This window comes from Passer montanus, unplaced genomic scaffold, assembly GCF_014805655.1.
Source record: "Passer montanus isolate IOZ18808 unplaced genomic scaffold, ASM1480565v1 scaffold11, whole genome shotgun sequence".
NCBI lineage: Eukaryota > Metazoa > Chordata > Aves > Passeriformes > Passeridae > Passer > Passer montanus.
This window is the reverse complement of record NW_024357613.1, coordinates 22,512,489-22,537,795: the sequence shown is the minus strand read 5'-3', so window position 1 is coordinate 22,537,795 and position 25,307 is coordinate 22,512,489. Positions and strand designations below refer to the sequence as shown.

The following is a 25,307-nucleotide window of genomic DNA, read 5'->3' as shown; positions in this document are numbered from 1 at the left end:
TCTTTTATTCCTTTCTACTTCTATTCCTCAAAAGTGCAGAGTAGTAGAAAATAAAATGTGCATCAGAAGATCTGGCTTCATTGAAGGGTTAACTTGGTTAGTTCTGTTGTACCCTAAACATTTTTCTCAGGCATACTGACGAGTAGACTTGTTACAATTGATTCCTAGGTTGACATGGAAAGATATAATACCTAATAAATATCCAATAATTTTTTGGAATTCCGTGTTACAGTCCTCAGTATTGTGTACTGAGAAAACAGCTCATCTGATGCAACACCCTGGAGGGCTCAGTGATAGAGCACTCCCTGCTCCCACAGAGCACAATGTCTTCCAGACCAGAACATTTTCCACTTGCTTTGTGTAAGGCTCAGGGCTCTACAAAGTGCTTCTGGGGAAGATGCCAAGGAAAAGACAAGGTTACAAAGGTAGAGACTGAAAGACTGGGAAGAGTCACTGGCCAGAGGTTTTTGTGGTGGTGGTGGTGTTACTCATCAATTCAAATGCCTTATTTTGACTTACTGTGTTGCTGAGAAGGTTTTATTGGACATTTCTGTGTGCTATTTCTGCCAAGTCATACAAGCCACTTACATACCATAAAGTCTATTTGGGCTAAGTTCAGTTCTTACTTACACCACTATAACACTGAAGGAACTGTGTAGAAGACATCACAGTTTTTCCAGACACACATCAGTGCAACTGAAGAGAATCTCAGCCATGTGATTTAAAGTTCACAAAAATGTGACATTTAGTGAGATGATGTTTACAACAACTGGCATTTTATACAAGTCCATCTCCATCCTGAGACAATGAATGGTGACTGCATCCAAATAATATGCTGCAAGTCTTTAACAGTTCTGCTACATACCACGGCAAGGATCATTTTTCACTAAGAACTCATCAAGTGCCATCCAGCCACCTCCAACACGGACCATGACTGTACTTCTTAGGATACGAACAAGGCGCAGTTGTTGAGAGTCACCAAACTGCAATAAAAATCAAATGACAGTCTGAGCTTTTCAGGCATTCAGATGCAGTTCAACACGGATAGGTTAAAAAAAATCAGACATTTAAAAAAGTTTATTTTGATATTTAATAATTAGTAAATGCTAAAAAAATCAATTTATTTATGCAGATTATTAAAGCTGTTAAGATTTCAAATCAGATGGCACTGCATTAATCAAAAGAAGATGGTAGGATGGTAAGGAAGAAACTCAGTTTTAATTTTATGTTTGATTCTCAAATGTCTGAGGTCATAAAAGAAGCAAAATTAGTAGTACATTATTTGATTGGTTACAGTCTGCTTTTGTGCAAATTAATGAAGACCTATTGGCATTATTTCACTGGTAAAATCTTAAGCAAATACTCTTCTGCAACAGTCTTGATTTTTAATGTTGTCAGCTGAAAGGAAGGCAGCATCACTTCAAACAATCAGCATATAATCTGGAAATTCAATGTGTCATGAGTGTTGCACAGTTCTATCAATTGATTAATTTGTGGGACTATTTTCAGGTATAGCACTACAGTGCTGACACTGCTTACCTATAGCAAGGTGCATGTGAGGAAGGGAACATTAAAGAAGCAATGAATGATTAATAACTATAATTATGTTTGTCACTCCTCTGACTACACATCAAAGTTCTTCATGATTCAGAGACGAGAGTCTGTTTCATACTAAGTCTTTGTATGACTCCTTTGGGCTGATGACCAGGCCTAATGCATATTTTGCTCTTGAAACCTGTGTAACAAAACCTGTACGCAGTACCTTCACTCAAATTCGGATCACAGCAAGCATGACCAAAATGTTGACCTCACAATTCTCAAGAAAACTAACCAGAAGAATTCAGTACTTTTAAGCTAGCATTACTAAAATACTTTGATACCAGATCACCAGGCCAAGTACAGTGCACCCTCACACAAACATGCAGAGCACTCACTAAAACCAGTGGGAGTTGAATGCCCCTCTTTGGGACAATCTCTGACCTTTGGAGAAGGCTGCCCACAATACATCTGTACCTACTTGCTCCAGTGAGGGAACTGAACAAACCACACAACAAATGTGCTCCCTACTTGTTAGATGACTTTAGTTGTTTGGTACTATTCAAGCCAAGAAGAGAGAATAAGTTTAAAGGAATATTACTTTTAGGAACCAAACAAAAGCAAAGCTTGCTTCTTAATTCAATGATAAATTGTATTTGTTGTAAGTAAGAACATTCATATGAGCATTATCTCTAAGAGTTTTTAAATAATGCATTCAATATGTGCCAAACAAAGAACCATTTTATATATGTAGATCACAGTTTTTTTTTTCAAAGGCATCCAAAGTAATGCTGTTTATTTTCACTGGCTTGTTCCTACCAAATTTTTTTCCTAGTGATTCTGAAGATAAGATCCTTCTTCTTTTCTTTATTTTTTCCCCATCTCAGCCTTATTAGTCAGTTAGACCCCATCAGGCAACTACACCAAGGGTCAAATACAGTGTGCTTGGAAACTTCCCAGCTAGCTGAGGTTAATTCAGAAAGTGGGGCCGGAAAGTAACATGGTAATACAATAGTACCTATCACTGCATTTCTTCTTATGGTAACTCAGTTGATTTCCTTCCTAAAATAGCCTGGTACAACTTTCTTTAAACAGTATTTAACATTATTTCAAATAACCAGAGATAAAACCATAAAGGAGTTTAAGCTACAAAAAGGCCTGTTCTTGACAATAGCCTGTAGGTGCCATTCTGCATCAGCACAAGTTTCTCAAGAAATGCTCTATGTTCCCCAGATCTGAGAGTACTGATGATAGATAAGAGGATTAACATCATTTCAAACAGTTCTTTCAAAAAGAGACTTGTTCTATAAGTGGAAAATATTTTAAATTATTTCTTAGACATCTTGCTTGAGGCATGTGGCAAGGTTACCCACTGCTCTATGCTTTCTTCTATACTGCAATAGGCTGTGCTAGTAAACAAGAATGCATCCACCTTTTCAACACCTTGAGATTTAAAATGGCTATTGCTGTTGATGCTAGCATGTCCAGAACAGATTACATCCGTTACTGCCTTTCTAAAGGCACAAGACTAACCTGATCCTGGCTTGCATAGGGTGTTTCCATTCTTACTGGGCAGGTGTGGTTTAGCACTTCAGGAAGCTGTGTATCAGTGAATAGCACGGGAGTAAGCACTGGGCAGCATCTCCGCCTGAGGGAGGACTCACCAGTGACCCAGCTGACACAAAGTATTCTTAAACACAGCTCCAGCACATTATGGACATGCCATAGCTCCTTGAAAACACTTTGGGAGAGGGATTAATCTACATGGGAACAGCAATTTTATTTAGCCTAATTCCAAAATATGTATTTAAAAATTCACTGTGTTAGGAAATAAAATAATAACTATCAGCTAGGTTCTTAATCAGTCTGCTTAATCGCATACAGATTGTACCATTTTTTGAAAAGCAGGCCTAATGCATATTTTGCTCTTGAAACCTGTGTAACAAAACCTGTACGCAGTACCTTCACTCAAATTCGGATCACAGCAAGCATGACCAAAATGTTGACCTCACAATTCTCAAGAAAACTAACCAGAAGAATTCAGTACTTTTAAGCCAGCATTACTAAAATACTTTGATACCAGATCACCAGGCCAAGTACAGTGCACCCTCACACAAACATGCAGAGCACTCACTAAAACCAGTGGGAGTTGAATGCCCCTCTTTGGGACAATCTCTGACCTTTGGAGAAGGCTGGCCACAATTCATCTGTACCTACTTGCTCCAGTGAGGGAACTGAACAAACCACACAACAAATGTGCTCCCTACTTGTTAGATGACTTTAGTTGTTTGGTACTATTCAAGCCAAGAAGAGAGAATAAGTTTAAAGGAATATTACTTTTAGGAACCAAACAAAAGCAAAGCTTGCTTCTTAATTCAATGATAAATTGTATTTGTTGTAAGTAAGAACATTCACATGAGCATTATCTCTAAGAGTTTTTAAATAATGCATTCAATATGTGCCAAACAAAGAACCATTTTATATATGTAGATCACGTTTTTTTTTTTTCAAAGGCATCCAAAGTAATGCTGTTTATTTTCACTGGCTTGTTCCTACCAAATTTTTTTCCTAGTGATTCTGAAGATAAGATCCTTCTTCTTTTCTTTATTTTTTCCCCATCTCAGCCTTATTAGTCAGTTAGACCCCATCAGGCAACTACACCAAGGGTCAAATACAGTGTGCTTGGAAACTTCCCAGCTAGCTGAGGTTAATTCAGAAAGTGGGGCCGGAAAGTAACATGGTAATACAATTGTACCTATCACTGCATTTCTTCTTATGGTAACGCAGTTGATTTCCTTCCTAAAATAGCTTGGTACAACTTTCTTTAAACAGTATTTAACATTATTTCAAATAACCAGAGATAAAAACATAAAGGAGTTTAAGCTACAAAAAGGCCTGATCTTGACAATAGCCTGTAGGTGCCATTCTGCATCAGCACAAGTTTCTCAAGAAATGCTCTATGTTCCCCAGATCTGAGAGTACTGATGATAGATAAGAGGATTAACATCATTTCAAACAGTTCTTTCAAAAAGAGACTTGTTCTATAAGTGGAAAATATTTTAAATTATTGCTTAGATGTATTGCTTGAGGCATGTGGCAAGGTTATCCACTGCTCTATGCTTTCTTCTGTACTGCAATAGGCTCTGCTAGTAAACAAGAGTGCACCCACATTTTCAACACCTTGAGATTTAAAATGGCTATTGCTGTTGATGCTAGCATGTCCAGAACAGATTACACCCATTATTGCCTTTCTAAAAGCATAAGACTAAGCTGATACCTGGCTTGCATAGGGTGTTTCCATTCTTACTGGGCAGGTGTGGTTTAGCACTTCAGGAAGCTGTGTATCAGTGAATAGCACGGGAGTAAGCACTGGGCAGCATCTCCGCCTGAGGGAGGACTCACCAGTGACCCAGCTGACACAAAGTATTCTTAAACACAGCTCCAGCACATTATGGACATGCCATAGCTCCTTGAAAACACTTTGGGAGAGGGATTAATCTACATGGGAACAGCAATTTTATTTAGCCTAATTCCAAAATATGTATTTAAAAATTCACTGTGTTAGGAAATAAAATAATAACTATCAGCTAGGTTCTTAATCAGTCTGCTTAATTGCATACAGATTGTACCATTTTTTGCAAAGATCAAAGTATTTTTTTGTGCAATTTGCAATAAAGAAGTGATAAGACACTGGGATGTGTTTGCCATGATTAGCCTTTAACCAAATAGCCTAAAAGAGACATTACAGAATTTTGAAGGGTTTGACTATAAAACTGATTAATCATAATCTCAACAATTGCAGTTTAAATGCTCAAGATTTTTCACTATAGGAATTGCTGCTGACCATTATCTGGTTCCTTTAAAAGTAATCTCCTTAATGAGGAAGATGACCAAAGAAAGCAGGTGAGGGATTGTAGAGGAGGGACCCTGAGACAAGGAATGCTCCATAGCATTTAAAGAAATACCACAGCTGACCAGCAATGAATTAGCTGAAAATTAAAGGATGGCAAGAAGGCTGAACATTGCAAGCTTAAATCAACTTTGTGTTAGGGAAAAAAAAAAAAAAAGAGAGGGAGAGAAACAAAAAAAAAAAAACCAAACCAAAAAAACCCAAAAAAACTTCATAACACATTCCACTGGTTTATACCTGATTTCCCAGGAAGAACTGATAAGAAATGAAAAATGGAAGAAAGACACGATTAGTTTACAGGAAATTCTCTACATGACCTAGAACACATGCAAACTAACACATTAGGCATTCTAAATAAAGTATCTACTTGAGATGAGCAGGTAGCTAGCCATCCAGAGACTGAATATTGGAAAATATTCAAGGCCTTCGTTTCCTTCCCATTGCTGTTTCTGTGGTCTTTTAAAATCTACAAGTACTTATTAATCTCTCTTAGCCAGATATTGCATGTTTTACCTCAAATTGTTCTGGTTCTTGAATCCAGGGGTAGCAGATATTTCTCTACTGTGTAATATTTATTTTTCTGTGATCTAAAATAATTCTGCAGGTATCTAACATTTTGCTTATATTCAGAAGTATGCATGTTCCAATAAAATGACAAAAGAGTGTAAAAATGATTGAATAAACTTTGGTAAAAGATTTTTGAAGCACAACACAATACCACAAGAAAATATCAGTCACTGTTTTTAGGAAACGAATAGAAAATCAGCTACAGTTTAAACACTTAAGGTATCTAGGCAGAAAGACCAGCTTTTGGGATATATTGTACATATGTGTGGATGTGTACAGATGTGTGCCATTAGCTCTTAAAAATTCCTATGACTGAAAACAGCTTCAGTAGTTGGAGTGAAAATAAATACAAGCATCAGCAACTGTCCAGATTTTTAGTCTATATGCTCTAACAAGAAAAATTTAGACAATCTTAAAGAAAATGTATAATTGTCATACAAGATTCTTGTGAATTCATTTAGCCTAATTCCTTGTGTAAACCATGTCATATGAAGAAAGCTGAAAGAACTGAGGTCCTTAAAAGACTTACCCTGTACTTGTTATCTCCAATCTGTTCCACTTGAAACCGTTTCGCACATTTACATTTTGCTACCTGCCTTGTAACCTGCAAAAAATCACAACAGGATAATTACTTTAAATGTCACATTTCCAAAGATTTGTGTACCTAGTAAGCTTCAAATTAAATAGGAGTGAAAATAAAGTGAATTATTATAGAATATGACTCCAGTAGAACAGAATGCAACCCAAGAAAGCAGAGATCATACCTCATCTTCAATTTTGTCAGCATCTGTGAGAGGCTTGTATGCATCCTTGTTTGGATGAAGAGCTGCTACAAATTCATAATAGTCAATATATCCATCACCATCTCTATCAAAAATGTCTGCAACAGCACTCATTTCTAGTCGGCTTGTAGGGAACTCTGCAGGACAAAGCAACACAAATTTTTTTGCTTTTCAATCTCATTACAATGAGAAGCTTTATCACAAATATTAGAAGGTGATTAGGCAGTTGGTGACATGTAGTGCTTATCAAAAAATAAGGACATTCAAACAAGTGAAGGAATATTTCTGGAAAAAGCCCCCAGTCTCAATCTCCAGTGTTACCCAGATATTGGACTAAAATGAGTACCACAGTGAGGTTTGAAGACATAGAAAAAAGCAAGGGCACAGATTAAATTGTAAAATATATTGTGGGGGGAGGGGTGTTAACATTTTTTCAAAGTGCATAAAATATCAGAAATTAACAAGACAAATAGTTAGTGAGAGAAGCTCAAGCATTTCAGTGCTGGTTAAATCTGGAATGCGAAGCCTTCTCAATGCAGATCCATTTGTGGTGTTTCATGAAGTCCTCCTTTAAATTAAGTGCACAGCAGAGATTCTCAATAAAATGGTCAAAGAAAATTTCAAAGTGATGATCAAGGATTATATCAGAAGTGTTTGGTGGTCATAATAAATTGATACCAACTGAGTTAAAAGAGTAAACTATTTAACCTCTTGGTGCTATTAGGGTTTTTCATTATTTTTTATTAATTCAATCAAAATAGCAATATTCACATATAGTGACCCTTTACTGCATTCCCTAAACCAGGGGGAAAATACACAGAGTACAATATTTTCCTACTGAGTAAAACTAAAATGAAATGCTAGAAGCAGCCCAGTTCTGAATCATTACTGTTCAAAGCAAAAGTCTCGATGATCTGAAGATAAAGGATTACTTTAAATATTAGGTCCTTATCTGTTATGAGTCAGTTCCTAGAAGGAAATATGATCACATGTATGATGTGGAAGACTTACATTACCACCATAACTAAGGAATATCAATCCACCAGGAAGGCTACGAAAATTCCTTTCTAGTTTGACTGCTTGGCATTTTAAGCCTTACTATATAGGTATATGAATATTGTCATGGCTCATGGAAACACTGGTTTCAAAAATTACAGTTTCCTTTTATAATTGAAACTATTCTATGTAAGTTCTTTAATAAAAATCATCTGATCCTATGAACTGATTTTGAAAATCATCTATAGGTTACATAAGGTACTTTTTACTATTATGAGTAATCAATCAAAAAGTCATTGTTGAAGTAGCTAGTGTACTATAGGAATGACAATCTAATTTCAATAAACCAGCAAACTACTAATAAGGCAGTAATATAAATGTGACAATTGTAACCTGATTCACAATGTAAAAAACTAGAATTTATTTCTAGAATCTAGAAATATTTTCAAGTAAAATAATTACAAAGTAATAATAATTAATAAATTCAAAAAGGAAATATGTGACCTTCTAACACAATAAAATGCACAGGTCACACTATCTAGACAATAAGATTTCATGAGATGCTTGTTCCAAGTTCAACATTACATTAATTTTAAAACTTACTTGAAGAAAGAATTCCATCAATGAATTCCTGTCGTGTAATCTTTCCATCCTGATCTTTATCAATCCTTCTAAAGAAGTCCATCACTCGAGACTTCTTATGGTTCATCCATCTCATGTATTTTTTCCTCCAAATATCAAAATCAAAGTTGGCAAATTCTCTCAGCTTCATAAAAAACAGAAAGAAGTTATTCAGTTGAAATCCATGAATCTAGAACATCAATTACATAGATATTGCGTTTTGTTGAATAATTGATTTTTTGAGGACCTATACAAACATTTAAATATCTCAGCTCTCCTCATTTAAAATGATGATGCTTTTAATGCACATTAAAGCACCTGAATCACAGTGTTTTCAGTTAGTTGTGTCATACAATATAATACAACAAATATGGAATTGTTCACAGTATTGGAATTTAATCCAGGGTAAAGAAAATGATGCAAAAAGTATGTACAGTCTGTACAGTGCTTTTCTGACCTCTTCAAGTCTGTCCAAAGCATCGTTAAGTTTTCTCCTTCTTTCCAATGCCAGAAGCCAAACTTGCTGCCATTTGCTGACTAAAAGGTTTACCCGTGGGTTCTTGGTTTCAATTTGTGCCTGGGCTGCTGAGGGATAAATGCCTGGTGTTGGGGACCGCTTTCCTGTTAAAACACGATAAAAGGCATAGGGCTCACCCAGTTCAAACAAAACAAATGTTTACATGACATGCACTTGACCTTCAGAAAATTATTCCTTCCTGTCCTAAATAAGGAGGTCATACCCCAAGATGATTCCATATAGTGGGATTGTTCTTCCTTTTTTTACCATTGCTGGGGAACAACCCAGTGGTGGTTACAGCCTCTTTTATCTAACCAGAAACAGCTAGTGAGGGCTCCACTAGTCAAGCTGCACAGTTTAAATCTTCATAAATCTCTGAGTTGCAAAGTAAACAACCTCATTTTAGAAGCAGGTTCCATGTATGGGTAAGTATAAAATACAATGGGTAAGTATATCTAAAAATACAAAAAGCAATTTCCTCACTTGATGATTCACTTTCCATTCAACTTCACTGAATACACTTCTAACTGGATTAATATAATTTTATAGACAGTAAGAGTACAATTTTGTCTCTATATCTCTCTGTGAAGTTGTCTGCACTTTCAGATAATGGAAGATTTGCAAAGAGTCAGCATGTACGTGCTCTTGGAAGGGCACAGGAAAGGCTGCACACTTTAAAAATAGCTATTCATGAAGATTAGGACAAAATGTAAAAATACATGTCTGGTCTGAGAAATTTCCTCAATATTTATAAAAAATGAGAGATAATTAGAAAAGTCAGCCAAGAGAATTTTACCCCCTTTCACCAGAAGTTAATCAAACCTATTAGATCATTACCAATCTATAAACTTTACAGGTAGAGCAATGGTATGTGTGACACACCCCAAAATACACTATTACTTACTTCCTGCTCTCCCCTTATCAAGGACGGGAATATGAGATTGTACTGGAGAGGGTTCAAGTGCTTTCCTTTTATAGGTCTTTGTAACTTTATCCACATCAGGCTGTTTTCTGGTCATTTCTTCCATGAATGTCTGCAATCAGATAGAGGGGATCTTAATTAACAATACAAAAAAGTTACCAGAGGAATGAAAAACGTACACAATAGCAAAACACCAAAGTTAAAAAGAAACCCACAGAAACACACTTATAATGCCAGCCTCACAATATAAACACAGATAAATGTTTTGTAGATAAGAAAAAACAGCACTATAAGCTTTTAAGATCACTATGGCCTGGCTGATAAAAGAAGGCTAAATCTTAAAACCAATTTGTCAAACTCCTTTATTAACTGTATCTGGTGAGGTAAATAGAACAGAATCTTGCCTCCAAGATCCTGCTGTTCAGATTGCAGTTCAGAGACAGCTCTGGTGTTTAAGCTGGGGTAAATCTATGAGCATTCACTACACCAGCAGCTCCCTCTGGCACTTCATAAACCTATTTTTGATATTTAATCAGTAAAGCCACACTGCAGCACTAGATCTAAGGTAGCAGCACTATCATACATTTCATGTGGGTTTTCTTTTATTCCTAATACTATCCTTGCTTGTATTCAATTATTGTAAGAAAAAACAGCAAAGGAGATTCGCACTTGACCACGCAGCGTAGCTGAGCTGTGAACCCCGTGTGAGTGACACATGTCACCCACTGATCCTCACCTGATGTTCAGCTATAAGAGCTTTAACTTCCTCGATCTCCTGGGGGATGACCTCTTTGTCTTTTTCAGTTAGTGTAGTCTCTGCCCACTGCAGCCAGGACAGCAAGGCTTCCAGCAGCTCCTGGTTAGCAATGAGTGCAGCCAGAGCTCCTGCCAGTCTCTGCTGATGTTGTTTAGCCCAGGCTAAGACCTTGACAAAGGAACCAATACATGAGTATGTGCACATCTGAAACTCTTCACAATGTATTTAAAATTGCTCTGCTAACTGTAAACCCAGAGCTACTTCTTAGGCCTACTTATGTTTGCATATCAAAGGTGTTAAATGTAGTGGCTGATCACTAACAGTAGCTAGGTAACTAGAATTCCTACTCCAACACATTTCTTCCACAGATATTCAGGATTAGGTGCTGCTAAACACAAAAACTGGCACATTCAGGCAACATATAAGAATTTTAACTGTATGTGTGAGTTAGTGAATCACATAGGATTTGGTGTCACTTTTCCTCCTGGGCACTCCTGAAGCCACACTTTGCTATCACCAGTATTTTGTTTTTCTTTAAGCCTAATATAAAACAGAAAATATTACCTTAACAGCTGAGGGTACAACCTACCTATAGCCACTTAAATAATTTAGGTATCTTCTAGATTAAGAATATGTTAGACTGAAATCCTCTCTAATATAATCAGAAAGTCCTTCACATTTGCCCTTGTATTTTCTTCCCTTTGTAACTTTTCAATTTCCTCCTAGAAACTATTGGTTTTCCTCACTTGGGAAGTGTCAGACAGTATTTCCTTTAATACATACAAACAAAGGAGCTTGACCATCTGCTTTAGCTCTTAAAGCCCTGTAAGTTTTGAAAGAAAGCCTAGGGAAGCACAGTATTCACATCCATCACCATGGGTATTTTAAATGTTTAGTTCTCAACAGCTGGATCATTTCCTCACAGTGTAACTACCATGTTAGTTGTCAGCTGTGTTCTAATCAAAGATGGACTGCTGCAACAAAGATGGTTCAACATATACTGACCTCTTCAAACCTGGCTCTGATGATTGTTATCCAGTGCTTAATGGTGGTGATGGAGTCTGGGTGGCAGATAGCCAGAATAGCTTCTCCCATACCTGTTGCTTTATTCAGCTCTGCCTTTTTCTCTTCCAGTTTCTTCATAAATTCCTAAAACAGAGGTAATAATTTTAATTAGATGCTAATAAAATTTGCAAGAGAAATCTGAGTGCATAATCTGGAAGGTCATGAGCCTCTTAACTGCTCAAGCAGATTCAAATTGCAAGAGGGAAGTTTCACTTGTACGAGAAAAGCTTAAACTGTTTAAAAAGCCTATTCTACATAAAGTACTAAACAAAGCTCTAAAACCTTATCCCAGCTTGCTGCTCCTTAAAAGCCCACCACAATCTAAATCCTTGGAAGATGCATGTCCTTAATAAAAAAACAAAGGAAAATCACAGCATTTAAAAGTGCTGTAAACCAGCTATATGATGGCTAGAATCACTATTGGCAACATTTCAATGACTTGGTTTGTCAGTTACAGTAATTCTTCATAATAAACTATCATGCTCCTAGCAGAGGCTGGAAATGTCCAACTACAATTGCATGCTCAGAAAAGATGACAGAGTTCAGGAGCAGCTCTACTAAACTAACACAAATGTGACAACTCAGCAGCTGAGGGGGAGAGACACAGCATGTGGAAAAAATCTTGTAAAAGCAGAAGGATGTTTACAGCTTTAGGCATCCAAGCTCATAGTCATTGGTATGCCAATGACAGCAGGACCAGAAATGGATGTGGGGGAGAAAAACCAATAAGAAAGAAAGGAGGACCTTTCCCATCCCTCCTATAGCTTGTATTTCTTTCTCTTTTTTTTTCTTTTCCCTTTTTTCCCTTTCCCTTTTAGTTTTGTTAAACATTGCTACTACAATGGTTTTATTTTTCTGCCTAAATGTTATGCAAGTCTGTGTGTCTTTATGAGCATCCTTAACTAGAATTGCTAATATCTCTCAGTGCTTAGTGGAAATTTTTTTATACTTTAACATCTTTAATTAGGCTACAAAATGAAAACATGTCTCTGAAAGCTTAACTCTTCCTCTCTCCAGCCACAACACCATTTATTTTGGACTAAAGGTGAAATTAAAGATGAGCCAAGTCAGGTATTAGACAATTCAAAATCACCAAAACATTGTAAAAAGAGGTTCTTCAACAACTCATAATGACATTTTCCTGTGCCTTTACAAAATAAGTATGAAGTTATTATGAAATAAAACGTAAAATATAATCTCTTCTACCTTGTTCTAGAAGCCTGGAATATGTAGGCTCTATATTTAAAATATAGCATTATTTGTTGCTAATTGATGTTGATTTAAGCTTTAATTATTGACAAAGTTTAAGACCAAAATTGTAATAGCAAACCCTGTCTCACAAAAACACATGCATCCTTACAATATTTCAGTTCAACATACCTTTGGAAAAGTTGAATTGGATTACAGTGAGAGATTACCAAAACAAGTCAGAGGCAGGTGAAAAATGGGCAAAAAAATCCCCATTGTGTTCCCCTGCTTAGCTGTACTACAGTATTTCAAGAACTAAATCTATGACACACAACTCACAGTGTATTAAACTCTCCCTAATTTTATTGAACTCTGTGGCAAGCCAGTAACACAGACACATTTACAAAAGAGGAAATGGGAGGTTTTTCACTGAGCAATGCAGTGCATTAACCCACTACAGCTCTCAGTAGCATTTGGATAAAATACTGTCCTGAAGAAAACATTTCTACACGTAGTTCAATACAAATGTAATAAAACTATTTTACAAAAATCACAGTGGCAAAAGGATGATACATTTCATATTTATGTAATAATTTTAGTCATATGGTTTTATTACAGTATTCAGCATTATAATGCATACATGGTGTTTAAAAGTAATATATATGTATTCTTCCCTTATTTTCTTTTTGTTTTCTTGAAAGCTAATGTTATAAGCTTAAAAGGAGAGATAACCTATTGAGAAAGATGGTATGAGTGGTAAAACTGTAGTACCATAATCTTTCTTAGCTTGAAAATTTCTCTGTCTGTTGTTTGCCCTTTATGAGGAAAATGTGGTTGTGAGAAGACCTTCTAAAACCTACTAAAAAAGTTTAAGTACAGTATGGCCACATCTAACACCAAGATTAATTGTGTTGTGCTAGCTATCATCCTTCCCAGCTGGACAGGGTTTCTCAAAGACAAACTTTGCTTTGAGGTTCCAAGTTATGCTTCAGCTTCGGCAGCACAGATTTTAATATTAGTACAGAAACATGTTGCTAATCCATCTACAGTGTGGAGGAAGACATTTAAAATTCTATTTTTTAATTATTTCAGGGTTCCTAAGATTTCACTCAGTTCTCTTCTCTGTAGTCAGAAGATTAACAAATCAAATAAAAAGGAACTGGTGAAGTACATGTGGAGGAAAGGCAGCTAAAAGACATTTTACTGAACAGAGACATTAAGTTGCTGCTGCCAACATTAGTCAACACACTGTGAGGCTGCTACATCAGCACACACTGATGTATACACACATCTGATGTATACATTTGCCAGCTTAGGAATAGCACTCAGTTTCCAGGACCCTAAACTAAACCAAAAACTTTTTCAAAACACTGCATTTTAGTACATTGGAAACCCCTCAATTAAGAACCATTTAATAGTCCTATCTTGCGTGTACTCCTCTGCATAATAATATTAGCAAACTCAATTTAAGCAGGATGCTGTTCCAACTATTTCATAAATTTTATGAACTGCTGTTCCTCCATTTCATAAATTTTGCTTTAACTTTCTTCAGAGCAATGATGAACATATCCAGGACTTATAACTTGTTCCATAATACTGGGGGCACTACACTCTTGGTACTATTTTGTGTAGGCTGCCCTGTGCATGTCTGTAGCCTCCTGTTTGGAGAGCAAACATTTGACCTCTATGATCCTTACTTGGCCAATTTCCCATTTCATTACTGCAAAGTTAGTTTGATGGCCTATGAATTACCACCTGCAGTACCTATGCCACTGCAATATTACAGCTGCCAATGCATGTAAGTATGGCAGCACGTTGCTTCACCATGACAAAAAGTTCATGGATGATAACATCATTCTGCAGACAATTACAAATGACCTTGCAAGAAAAGTCTATTTAGGTCCATGGTGCTAAGGAAACAGAGACACTTGTGCTACTGTAGCAGTCTGTGTGGCAATTACAGGCATGCTGTACTCCACAGAGGGGCTTGCATCTGTCTCTGAATCTTTATAGCAACTTTCTAAAGGCCCGTTTTTTCTTTAATAAGCCAAGATGACTCAAACAACAGCTCCAACACCAGTCTGGACATCAAACTCTTAACTACATTAAATTTCTAGCTTCTCTACGGAAAGAATTGCTCCAACACTGGATGCTGGATAGAACTATTTGGGATAGACTCTGCCTCCTTTCCTCTATTTTACCACCTATGAGAGCCATTAGAATGAAGAGGATCCTCTGCATGTTCTTGCTTACCCTGTGCTGCTCTATCAGTGTTCTCAAGGCCTCTTCATCATCCGGAAGGATGCCGTGGAAACGAAGGGTCTGCTCTGCCTCTGCCAGCCACTCCAAAAGGACATGGACAACTGAGTGGAATTCTTCTGCCTGTTAAGACACAAGAAGTCATGGTCACTCATGAGATGACCTGACAGACACACTGCAGCTTACACAGGGAGATTGAGCCCACATTTGGAATCATTAATCATCCAGCAGTACCGGCACATTATCTTTCCATTAAAAAGTCAATGACATACAGCACTACATTTTCATAACTGTAAAAACAGCTCATGCTTCCCAAAAAAAATTATAGGAAGCCTAAAAGCCTGTTCATGCTTTTAGCCATCTGATTTCTATTGTATTTGCAGCTCAGTTGAGAATGTCATGCCTTTTCACTGACAAATTACACAAGAGGTGCTTTCAGGGACCAGCTGGAGAGAGGAAAACTATTGTCTGTACAGCCTAAAGCACCAGTAAAGCAAAATGAATTGACAGCCTGTTGGAGAGTGATTCTTGTGTCTAGAGAAAACAAAAAAGATTCACCTTTGGGTACAGCCATATTCAATCATAATTATTGTTAGAGGTAAGTTCAGGATTGTGTCTGCTGAGCAAAGCAGAGCAGGAATATTGTACATAGTGGATACACTGCCACTGCAGAGCCCCATTCTATCATCAGCCCAAGTTACTATATCTTCAGAGAACTGTACATCCATATTACCTCAGGTTTGGAAACAATACAGATAAACCTATTTATTGGGATTGGTACCACAGAGTGCTGACATACATAGACTGTTCCAGGTCATGACTGCACTCAGCACAACTCTTTTTTTTTCTCTCTAGTACCTCACCATGCATTTTAATTGTGCCAATGTAAAGAATTTTTTCAGTACCCAAATTTACTTCTTTCCAATAAGGCACAAAAAGCATAAATATGATTGCAACCTCCTGCTTCTTGTGAATGGGACACAGTTCTTTATCATCCTTCGTATTTGACTGTAACTTCAGTGATTTCCTTAGATGGTAAGGTCTTCGAAACATTTGTTTTGCATTTGTGGCAGAGACTAATAATAACAGGAATAATAAATGCTAAGAGGCACTATTTATGTGCTGTGGTAAAAGAATAAACAAGGTAAGCAATGCATTAGCACGTAAATGAGTATTTTCAAATGAAATGAGAGGGAATGACATCAAGTGAAAATGAAATTTTTGGCAACTAAACTGCAAGATATTTTTCACTCCTTCTCATACAGCACATGTAGCAACATTATTATTCCTCTACCTGCCGAAGAGCCTGTTCCAGTCGTGTTTGCTTGGACACTGACAGGGCACAAACTGTCTCCCAGCGAGTGCTCAGCTCCTGCATTTGGACTTTGACCCAGGAAGAGTCATCACGACTGCCTTCTATCAGCTCCCTTGCAGAGCGCTTCAGAGCCTGGACACTGCTTGTTCTTTTTCCCAGCTCTTTCTGGAAAACCTAGACACCATCAAATAGATTTGAAATGTTTAGCTCATTAAGACATGCTTATGTAAGAAACAAGAAAAAACTTCTGGTTATGAAAAGAAATGAAAATGCACATTTATTTCTGTCAAGAGTGGTGCAAAACACCTAAGTTCTATTTATTAGATTCCACAGGAAGATATTGACACTCTCTTCTAACATAATAAAACTGGAATATGGTAGGAAAATGTCAGGCAGATCCCAAGAATCCATTCTGGTGCAATGCATGGGAAATCCAGTCTCCTTACCACTGCTGGCTTTCCATTCTTTATCAAAGCAATTGATCTGACACAGATTAACACATAAGATTGCTGTGGCAGGAAAAGATCAGGTAAAAGCTACAACTCAAGGAGAGGGTTTAAAATCATCCCAATAGAAATAAATCCCCTCCTGGGGGTCAAACTGTAAGGTTGTGGATCTTGCTGCTTATTCATATTTTTTCCACTTTTCATGTGGTAGTTTGTTCACAGTAGTAGATTGAACAAGCTCCAGTCACTTAAAAGAAGCTGTTAAAAGAACATAATTACAGTGTGCTGTGCCACTAACTGCGACCCACTTGTGATGGACAGAGGGATTTCAGTAGCAACTGAAGCACTGTGCAGGCTAATTTTTAAAGACAACCCATGTTTCCAAATGCTTTTTTTTTTTTCAGGCCCAAAATCTCCTCCTTAGGGGGGATGAGATACAGAAACTGACAGGTGGATGAACAGAGGGACCTTCACCTCCTAGTCTTTCCTGGCTGCAGAGCTCAGCCTATGTGTCACATTTTCAACACAAGTAACTTCAGCAGCCATTTCTTCTGACTTACTGAACTGCAAAACCGGGATTCAGAGGCAGAGTCCAATATCTTCTACTCATTCCCACATCCAAAACCACTTCAGTAACATAATACTGCAGGTTTCCAACATGAGCTTCCTGGCCCATGGTCTAGTTGAAATCTATGCATAATTTTAGCACTGTAATTATTTTTCTCAATAAATATACAGCAGCCCCACAGGTCTGAAAGGCTGCTGTAGTCATGGTAAGTGCACAGGACATTTAGTTAGCAGATGGACTCAAAAAGAGTTGTCTGCCCCAGACTTTTCCAGTAAAATAATTTTTGCCATCTCTTGCCCCCAGACACACATTTGCAAATGCATATTTGTGATTTATGACATTAAATACATTATGATATTAAATACACAGGGCAGCACAATAAAATAGAATATCTCAGTGCTAACTGGTATTAAGGAGTCACTAAGAGTTGTCCTCTTTCATGTAAGTTCTACAGCATTTTCTATTGTTGACTACATTTGTGTTACAAAACTTTTATATTTCTAAAAATTACAGAATAGAGAAAGATAAAGATATTATTAAAATGCTACATTTTTGAGCAGTCCGGTAATTAAAAGCCAGTATTTTTGGAAATACCTTGTGGTTGTCAATCAGGTTCATTACTAAATCGATGTCTCCATGTACTGGTTGGTCTTCTGCTAGTTGAGGTTCAATTTTGTATAACCAGTCAATGAGAGCTTGCAGAGCATCAGTAAACTGTCCTGAAAATAGCAGGGCTTCCTCCAGTTTATTTTGTCTGAGAGGGGAAAAAAAGCCCAACAACCACACACAGATAAAATAATCATTTACACACTTCAGGAAAATATTTTCAGCATAAAATAACAGAATCATGGAAGTGTTATGGTTGAAAAAGACTGGTAAGATCATTGAGTCCAACCACTATCCCAGCACCACTACATCATGTCCCCAGGTGCTACATCCACATGCCTTTTGAACAATTCCAGGGATGGTGACTCAACTACTTCCTTGGGCAGTCTGTTTCAATGCTCCACAACCCTTTCAGAGAAGTTTTTCCTAAAATCCAACCTAAACCTCTCTTGGTGCAATTTGAGGCAGTTTTCTCTCCTGCTGTCATTTGTTGCCTGGGAGAAGAGCCCCATCTTACCTGGCTAGAGCCTCCTTTCAGGCACTTGTAGACAGCAATAAAGTATCCCCTGAGCCTCTTTTTTTCCAGGCTAAACAAACCCAGCTCCCTAAGCCCCCTCCCTCCAGACCCTTCACCAGCTCCATTGCCCTTCCCTGGACAGGCTCCAGCCTCTCATTGTCTCTCTTATTGTGAGGGACCCAGAACTACACACAGGATTTGAGGTGTGGTCTCTCCAGGACAATCCCTGCCCTGGTCCTGCTGGCCACTCTATTGCTGATACAGGCCAGGATGCCATTGACCTTCTTGGCCACCCAGGCACACACTGGATCATGTTCAGCTTGTTGTGTTGACCAGTACCTCCAGAGAACTTCAAATCAAGTTTCCCTTTTTTAAAGGGCTCTTCCTTCCACTTCCTCCCCTGCTCTTCTACAATACCATTGTGTTGTACAATACCATTGTATTAGCAAAGTATGCATTTGCAGTATTTCACTGCTTTGGCATTCTTAACTATCAAACAAGCTAGCCACTCTGATTCTACTTTTACACAACAAATTTGAAAAAAGAAGCCTTTTTATTTGATGAATAATTAGCTGAGTTTCATTACCTTTCCACTGACTTTCCACAAATTGTATCCCATTTATCTCTTAGTTCACTCAGCATGTCATCAAGTTTCAAATTGTCATCAGCCAAGGTGGTTTTCTCTTTCAAGGAACGTCCAGTCCTATTTGTGGTATCATACACAGAATGTTTGGCACCAAGAGATTTCTGGAATTCCTATATATATGGAAAAAAAAGAAAATATCCATATATCATTAACTGCTTACAGGCCATAGTTAATTAGTTTTTGACATACTATTTACAACATAAATTGTAAATGTTGCTGCAAGAAGAATTTAAACTTACTGCAAAACTTCTATGCTAGAGCCACAGTGCAGCGGGGCTTGACACTAGTAGACACCTGCTCTTTGTCCTCTGGAAATGTAGCTTTCTGCTTACTGGAACAACTTTGGGAAAATCCCTCCTTCAGTGAGGGCAATGATTCCTGTCCTACCATAATATTCCCAAATTTCAGCCTAACAGTCAGAAGGATGAGAAAGAACTGCTGCTTTGGGAGCCATTAACTGAGCATTCTTTGCCCTACATTCTTACAAACTAAAATTTCAAGCCACTTGTAGAGCTCCCCAAGAGCCACAAAGGTTATTCTAGTTTAGCTGAACATGGACAAGCTGGGAACCCTCTGAGTAGAAGCAGCAGTCAGAAAACATCCAAATAACTCAATGTGTGCTAGAAGGAAAAATCATAAGCAGGTTTCTGTGCCTGGCAGCTCTGCCAGCTCCTTTTGCACCGATCCTCTGGAAGCTTTTCACAGGCACAGAAGAGCACAGGAAACACAGTTCATCTGATACCACACAGGAATTAAATGACTGAGAGAGTAAATAATTAAATTAAGGAACACTGGCAGAAGACAGCACCAGCCCAACAAGGCAGCTTTTAAACTGCAGCAATGCTTGAAATGTTTTATTTCACACCTACATGAAGGTGTGCAGCAAATCAGTTGGAAAAAATTAAGCCACAAGTTTGATTTAGAAAACCCTTGTATAAAGCATCAAATATTTTGGGGTTCTTTTGTTACCAAAGAAGCAATATTTGTTTTGTAATTTAGTATTTCCTTACTAATCTTTTATTTTCCTCATACAAAACAAGAAAAAAAATTTAAGAAAAACATAATTGTCAAGCTAAGACTACAGTAAAATGAAATACAATTTTCAAAATAACCCGTTTTTTATAATAGTTCCTTCAACACAAACAATGCTATGTCTATGCTTCTTTTATTTGATGGGCTTTGTTAACTACTAACACTAGACAATGTAACTAGGTTTGCACAAGGAAACACAATTAAATTGCTGCCACAGAAAGATCATACAGGAAAAACAGATTTAAATATAGCAAAGTTAGTAATGTCAGATGTTAGTTAGATTTAAATATGGGTTGCAGTTAGTTCATTCCCTGAGACTAAACCATATCTACTTTCACTTGACTTCAGGTATAACAGAGTAAATTTTGGTTTAAGCTGCCAGGAACAGATAGGTAAGTTAATTACTGAGATTTTTGTTCAGCTAGATACCTTCCTTCTAAGGAAGATGGGCACATTGAGATAAAATTAGCCAGATTCATATAAATATTCTGTAAGAACACTCAGCATTAGCACAGGAATGGATTGGGTGACCTAGTGTGGGTTTTTCCATTCCGGACTCCTAAAAATGAGAAAAAAATTCCAACAGACTATGAATAACCCCCAAAAGTCCCTGGCAATATGCTAGATATGAGTGAGAGAGAAAACATTATCTTGGCTTTTCTTTTTCAGGGACTTTTTTTTTGGCAGTAACGACTGGCAAAGAGTGAGTCCAAATTATTGCTTACAGCACACATTCAGATGGGATAGCAAAATCCTTAACTAAATGCAGCAAGGAAACCTTCAAGGCTGGACAGAAAAGACAAAGACAGACACAGAGTATATGTGGGAGTGGAAGGAAAAGACTTAAAATACAAGGAAGGACACTGCAGTGTTGGGAGGTTTGATAACTCATTAAAAAACAATTGAGTTGATTTCTTGAGAGGCTGGTGTTTGAAGTTTAAAGTCACAAAGTTCACCAAACTCCCTCTCTCACACACATTCATCTTTTTTCTCCAGATCACCAGTTTCAATCCTTTTGTGCCTGTACCAATTTCATCCCATTCCTTAATGAGATTCAAGCAACTCAAGCTGTAATGCTTTGCAGGCTTTTTACATGAAGGAAGCTGAAGAAAAGATATCAGTGACAGAAGTGTTGAGTTTGCCAGTCCATTTGAGGAAGCTTGGTCTCATAAAATGTACTGCTGTAGGTAAAAAGCACATATCAAGTTTATCTGTTTAACATTTCTGAAGATGGGATGAGAAAGGACTCAGGTCTCTCAGGCAGAGAGTCCTGCAAACCTCAAAGCAAAGTGACAGTGCTGACCATACTGAGAGGAATTTGAATATGTAAAGAAAAGAGAGGAGTGAAAGGATTAGAAGATTAGTAAGACTCAGACTATCATAACAGCAAGAATCCTCCCCTGCCAGTTCAGATCACAGACTTCAAATTCTGGCAACAGCAGCAATCACAAAACAAACTGAAATCGCAGAGCTGGCGTAACAGAATGTTAACATAGGTTTTATCTGAAGGTTTTTAACAGCAGACACAGGTAAAATCATTTTTGCTTGACCAAGTGCCAGCTCTCACTATGTTAAAGGAGAATGGTTTCCTGGCTGATAAACACTGAGAGATGATAAAAAAATAAAGCAGACTGATGAAGTCATTATTATACATGACAAAATTTGTCGGAGGCAAAGGCAATCACTAGAAGCTACAATGAAAAGAAAAAATTAGATATGCAAACCCCTCAGGATATTGTGAAATATTAAAAAAAAGAGGAGTAAATGGAGAACAATATAACTGACATAAAAATTAAATATATGCCAAAATTTAGAAAACTACATCATTCTAGTGTTTAATAAAACTGCCCTAAGATAAATCTTAATATCTCTGAAGATTCTATCTCTCATCCACTTGATCTTCAATAATATATTATTCTAGGCATTTTAAAGAAATCAGTCAAAATGAAGTAAAGACTACTTCTGTCTTTGCTATGTCTGATGGAATTACAGAGCTTAACATTATCATTACAAGTTTGAAAAGCCAAGTGAATGAGAGATTTTTGCATATTTACAGCTGAATTTCTGAAAAGATGGTTTCAGAATTTTTAATACAATAAAGAGAAATACGGAGGCAGTATTTGCTCTAATACTGTCACAGTGTTTTTTAGGGGATTCCGTTAATATTTCCATTTAACATAAAAAGCAACTGCCAATCAAAATACTTGATTAACATTATTTTCACTTTTGAATATGTCCTGAAGTATTAGAAGAAAAAGCTCAACCCAAGTAAGTGGACAGTAAATGTTTGGTTTAAGAACTTAAAGCCTCTTCAGAGATCCCTCTTCTGAAATGGTATTAATCTGCTTTTTAAAGTTTCCGTGGTGCTGTATTATTCTTTCCTGTTCATTTTTAACCATTCCCCCACAAATCAGGTACTGTGAAAAATTCTTTTCATTCATACCCTTTTAAAACACCATCATTTAACTTGATGTGAATAAACACCCCATTGCAGTGAGGCTGCAAATCTACTTTCTTTGATGATTGAACAGTGCAAGGCCAAAATACTTACCCTACATTTCACTGGGCATTTTGTGTGTCATGACTCACCTTATGCTGTGCAAGCTGCATCTTTATTTTGTCAGGGTCATTTGCAATTTCAAGATCTGAGTCCAGAGATTTCTCTGATTCTTCCAGCCATTCCATAAGTTTATGCCAGGCTTCATGGAACTAAAGGAAAGTCAGATTTGGATGGACTTTAAAATTCACTGGTTGACAAAACAGTCCAAAATCATTAAACCCCAACCAAAACAAAATTTGATGTGTTTTTTCTCCCTCGTCTCTTAAACAGAACTGGTCTAGCCATGTGCCCACTGTGTAGTAGTCTCCCTTCACCAAGTGAGTTAACAACCTTTAATGTACATGATGTGCATGTATCATACGTATGTCAGAGACATACTGGTAATACCTGCTGATGTGTTGGTCATTTAAATTTCTACAGTTTTAGTAATGGATAGTAAATACAGAAAGAACTGGGCTTAACTATTGCTTATATGGGATCATAGCAGTGAATCACTGGGGAAAACTTCTGTCTGGATGACTGCCCAAGATGTTCCCTGTAACACTCTTAAAAGCTGTCATTATATCAAATGCTATCTTGATGAGCAAGGAGCAGATTTTTGATCTTCCTTCCTGTTTCAAAGAAAAGAGCGCTTCGGGGAAGGAAGCAGGGAAAAAGTAAAAATTCAACCAGCTTTCACAATGTGTCATCCGTTTGGGTTTTGATTTTTCTAAGCTGGTTACTTCTCTTTCTCTTGAAAATTCTGCTTGCCTGGGCTGCCTACACATGAAAGCACAAGAAACTGGTTCAGAAACCTTTCAAGGCATTTAAGACACTGCTGTTCAGGGCTGTTGATTAGGCCTTGACACAAGTGGCCTTCAGTACTCCTTCCACACAATTGTCATCCTAATAACACTGTATTCAGCTTTGTAAATTCATATTGAGCTGAAATCCATCTCATTGCAGAACTGCTGTGTGTGTGAATGCACAAGAGAAACTGATGGAAAATAAGAAGCACAACTGGCTTATGGGCTGATTCACTGCCCAGAGAAGTTCTTGCTCTATGAGCTGAGTGGTGGTAGTGGTGAACATTGGAACATGGTTTAACTGTGAACATCACCAAATCTTGAATCATCATGTTCTCTTTAAAAGAAAGGAGCTACAACTTCCTGTTGGTATTTAAACATCTTACATTCCTCTCACACATTTTGCATCTTATCATTTATGTTCCTCAGTGAGGAAAACATGCATCTAAGGAAAAAACCATGTATCCTCTCAAATAAAGAAAACTGTGAAAACGGCCACCTCCCCTGAAAAAACAACCTCTCTGGGTTTATAAGGAAATAAATGGAGATATCTTACCACACAGAACAAATTGGTCTAGTAACTAACATAAGAGATTGAGTGATAAATGTTGAGTATAATCAGGACACAACATAGACACAAGAGGAAAATGTTAAGGAATACTCCTACAGATTAGTGAAAAGGGTTCATCCCATTCTTTAAAATATACAGGGTTGATTATGAAACTTCTTTTTGAAGACAGATGGCACTAATACACATCTGGAATCCATACTGTAATTTTCTTTTTTCAGACTATCCTATACTGCAGACAGAAGTCACTGCTTGGGTTGAAAATTATGCTTTCACTTCCCAAATGAAGTGCTCTGGGATTGAATCACAGAAATCGTTCCACTAACTCAACACTGTCTGTTACACTAAACCCAGGCTTGCTTTGTAAGTGCTTTAAAGCATCATATTCTTCAAGAGTCTGGATGCAATTACAACTGAGTTCAAAGAGCTCTATAACAGCTGTTGTCCCATTACCTGTTTGGCTCTTTTCCTTGCATCATCCAAAGCTCTTCCCCTTTCAACTAAGCGTTGGACTACTTTTTCCCATCGACTCTGCACGCTGATCAGCAGATTCTTAATAAGGACAACGTCCTGTTTCTGGCTGAAATATTTCAAATGGGTTCCAGTTTTGTCCAGCTCTATGACCTGATCTCGATGAGAGTTCACTTCTGTGGCAAAAACCTTGGAAAAAAAGGAGAAAAATTACTGAATACTGTGTTGGGTAAACACTGAAAAAACCCCAGCCTGATAAAGAATGATGTAGTGAGAAAGACTACAAAACACAATTTTAAAACAAATGAAATGGTTCTCTGAGTGCCAGCATTATAGGATTCATTTGGACATTGTTGCAGTATTTCCAAAGAGTGGGAGAAAAACATTACACATCTGTTTCTTTACATACCTTGTGTTCATCAATTTGAAATAAGACAGTGTCCAAGATAAGACTTGGCCGAGAAGCTGCAGTTAGAGTCTGCTCAGCCTGAGTAAGCCAGTTGATGAAATCTTGAAGTGAGTTGTGGAACTCCATTGCTAAATTGAGGGCTTCTTCCAGTTTGGTCTGTAAAGGCAGGTCATACTTTATTAGAGGCTGATATTGTGCGGGGGCTTCAGCCAAAGAAACCATTTTAGTTCAGCACTTTGGAGTAAACCATTTTACTTTAGCATT

At 37.4% G+C, this 25,307-nt stretch overlaps 1 protein-coding gene across 9 annotated transcripts in view; it reads right to left on the bottom strand.

Moving 5' to 3' along the window:
- DST (dystonin) overlaps positions 1–25,307 on the bottom strand; it is a 291,855-nt gene that overhangs the window by 7,359 nt on the left and 259,189 nt on the right. For 8 of the 9 annotated variants that reach the window (XM_039726401.1, XM_039726416.1, XM_039726446.1 and 5 more), the window contains 16 exons: positions 25,044–25,199; positions 24,617–24,823; positions 22,840–22,959; positions 19,159–19,328; positions 18,044–18,203; positions 16,415–16,609; positions 15,115–15,243; positions 11,614–11,757; positions 10,588–10,776; positions 9,834–9,963; positions 8,870–9,033; positions 8,395–8,557; positions 6,778–6,932; positions 6,543–6,617; positions 5,684–5,701; positions 866–983 (listed from right to left, as the gene is read on the bottom strand). In XM_039726401.1, the coding sequence (XP_039582335.1) occupies positions 866–983; positions 5,684–5,701; positions 6,543–6,617; positions 6,778–6,932; positions 8,395–8,557; positions 8,870–9,033; positions 9,834–9,963; positions 10,588–10,776; positions 11,614–11,757; positions 15,115–15,243; positions 16,415–16,609; positions 18,044–18,203; positions 19,159–19,328; positions 22,840–22,959; positions 24,617–24,823; positions 25,044–25,199 (2,293 nt within the window). The remainder of the gene's footprint in view (positions 1–865; positions 984–5,683; positions 5,702–6,542; positions 6,618–6,777; positions 6,933–8,394; positions 8,558–8,869; positions 9,034–9,833; positions 9,964–10,587; positions 10,777–11,613; positions 11,758–15,114; positions 15,244–16,414; positions 16,610–18,043; positions 18,204–19,158; positions 19,329–22,839; positions 22,960–24,616; positions 24,824–25,043; positions 25,200–25,307) is intronic. The other variant, XM_039726430.1, reaches the window with a different exon arrangement.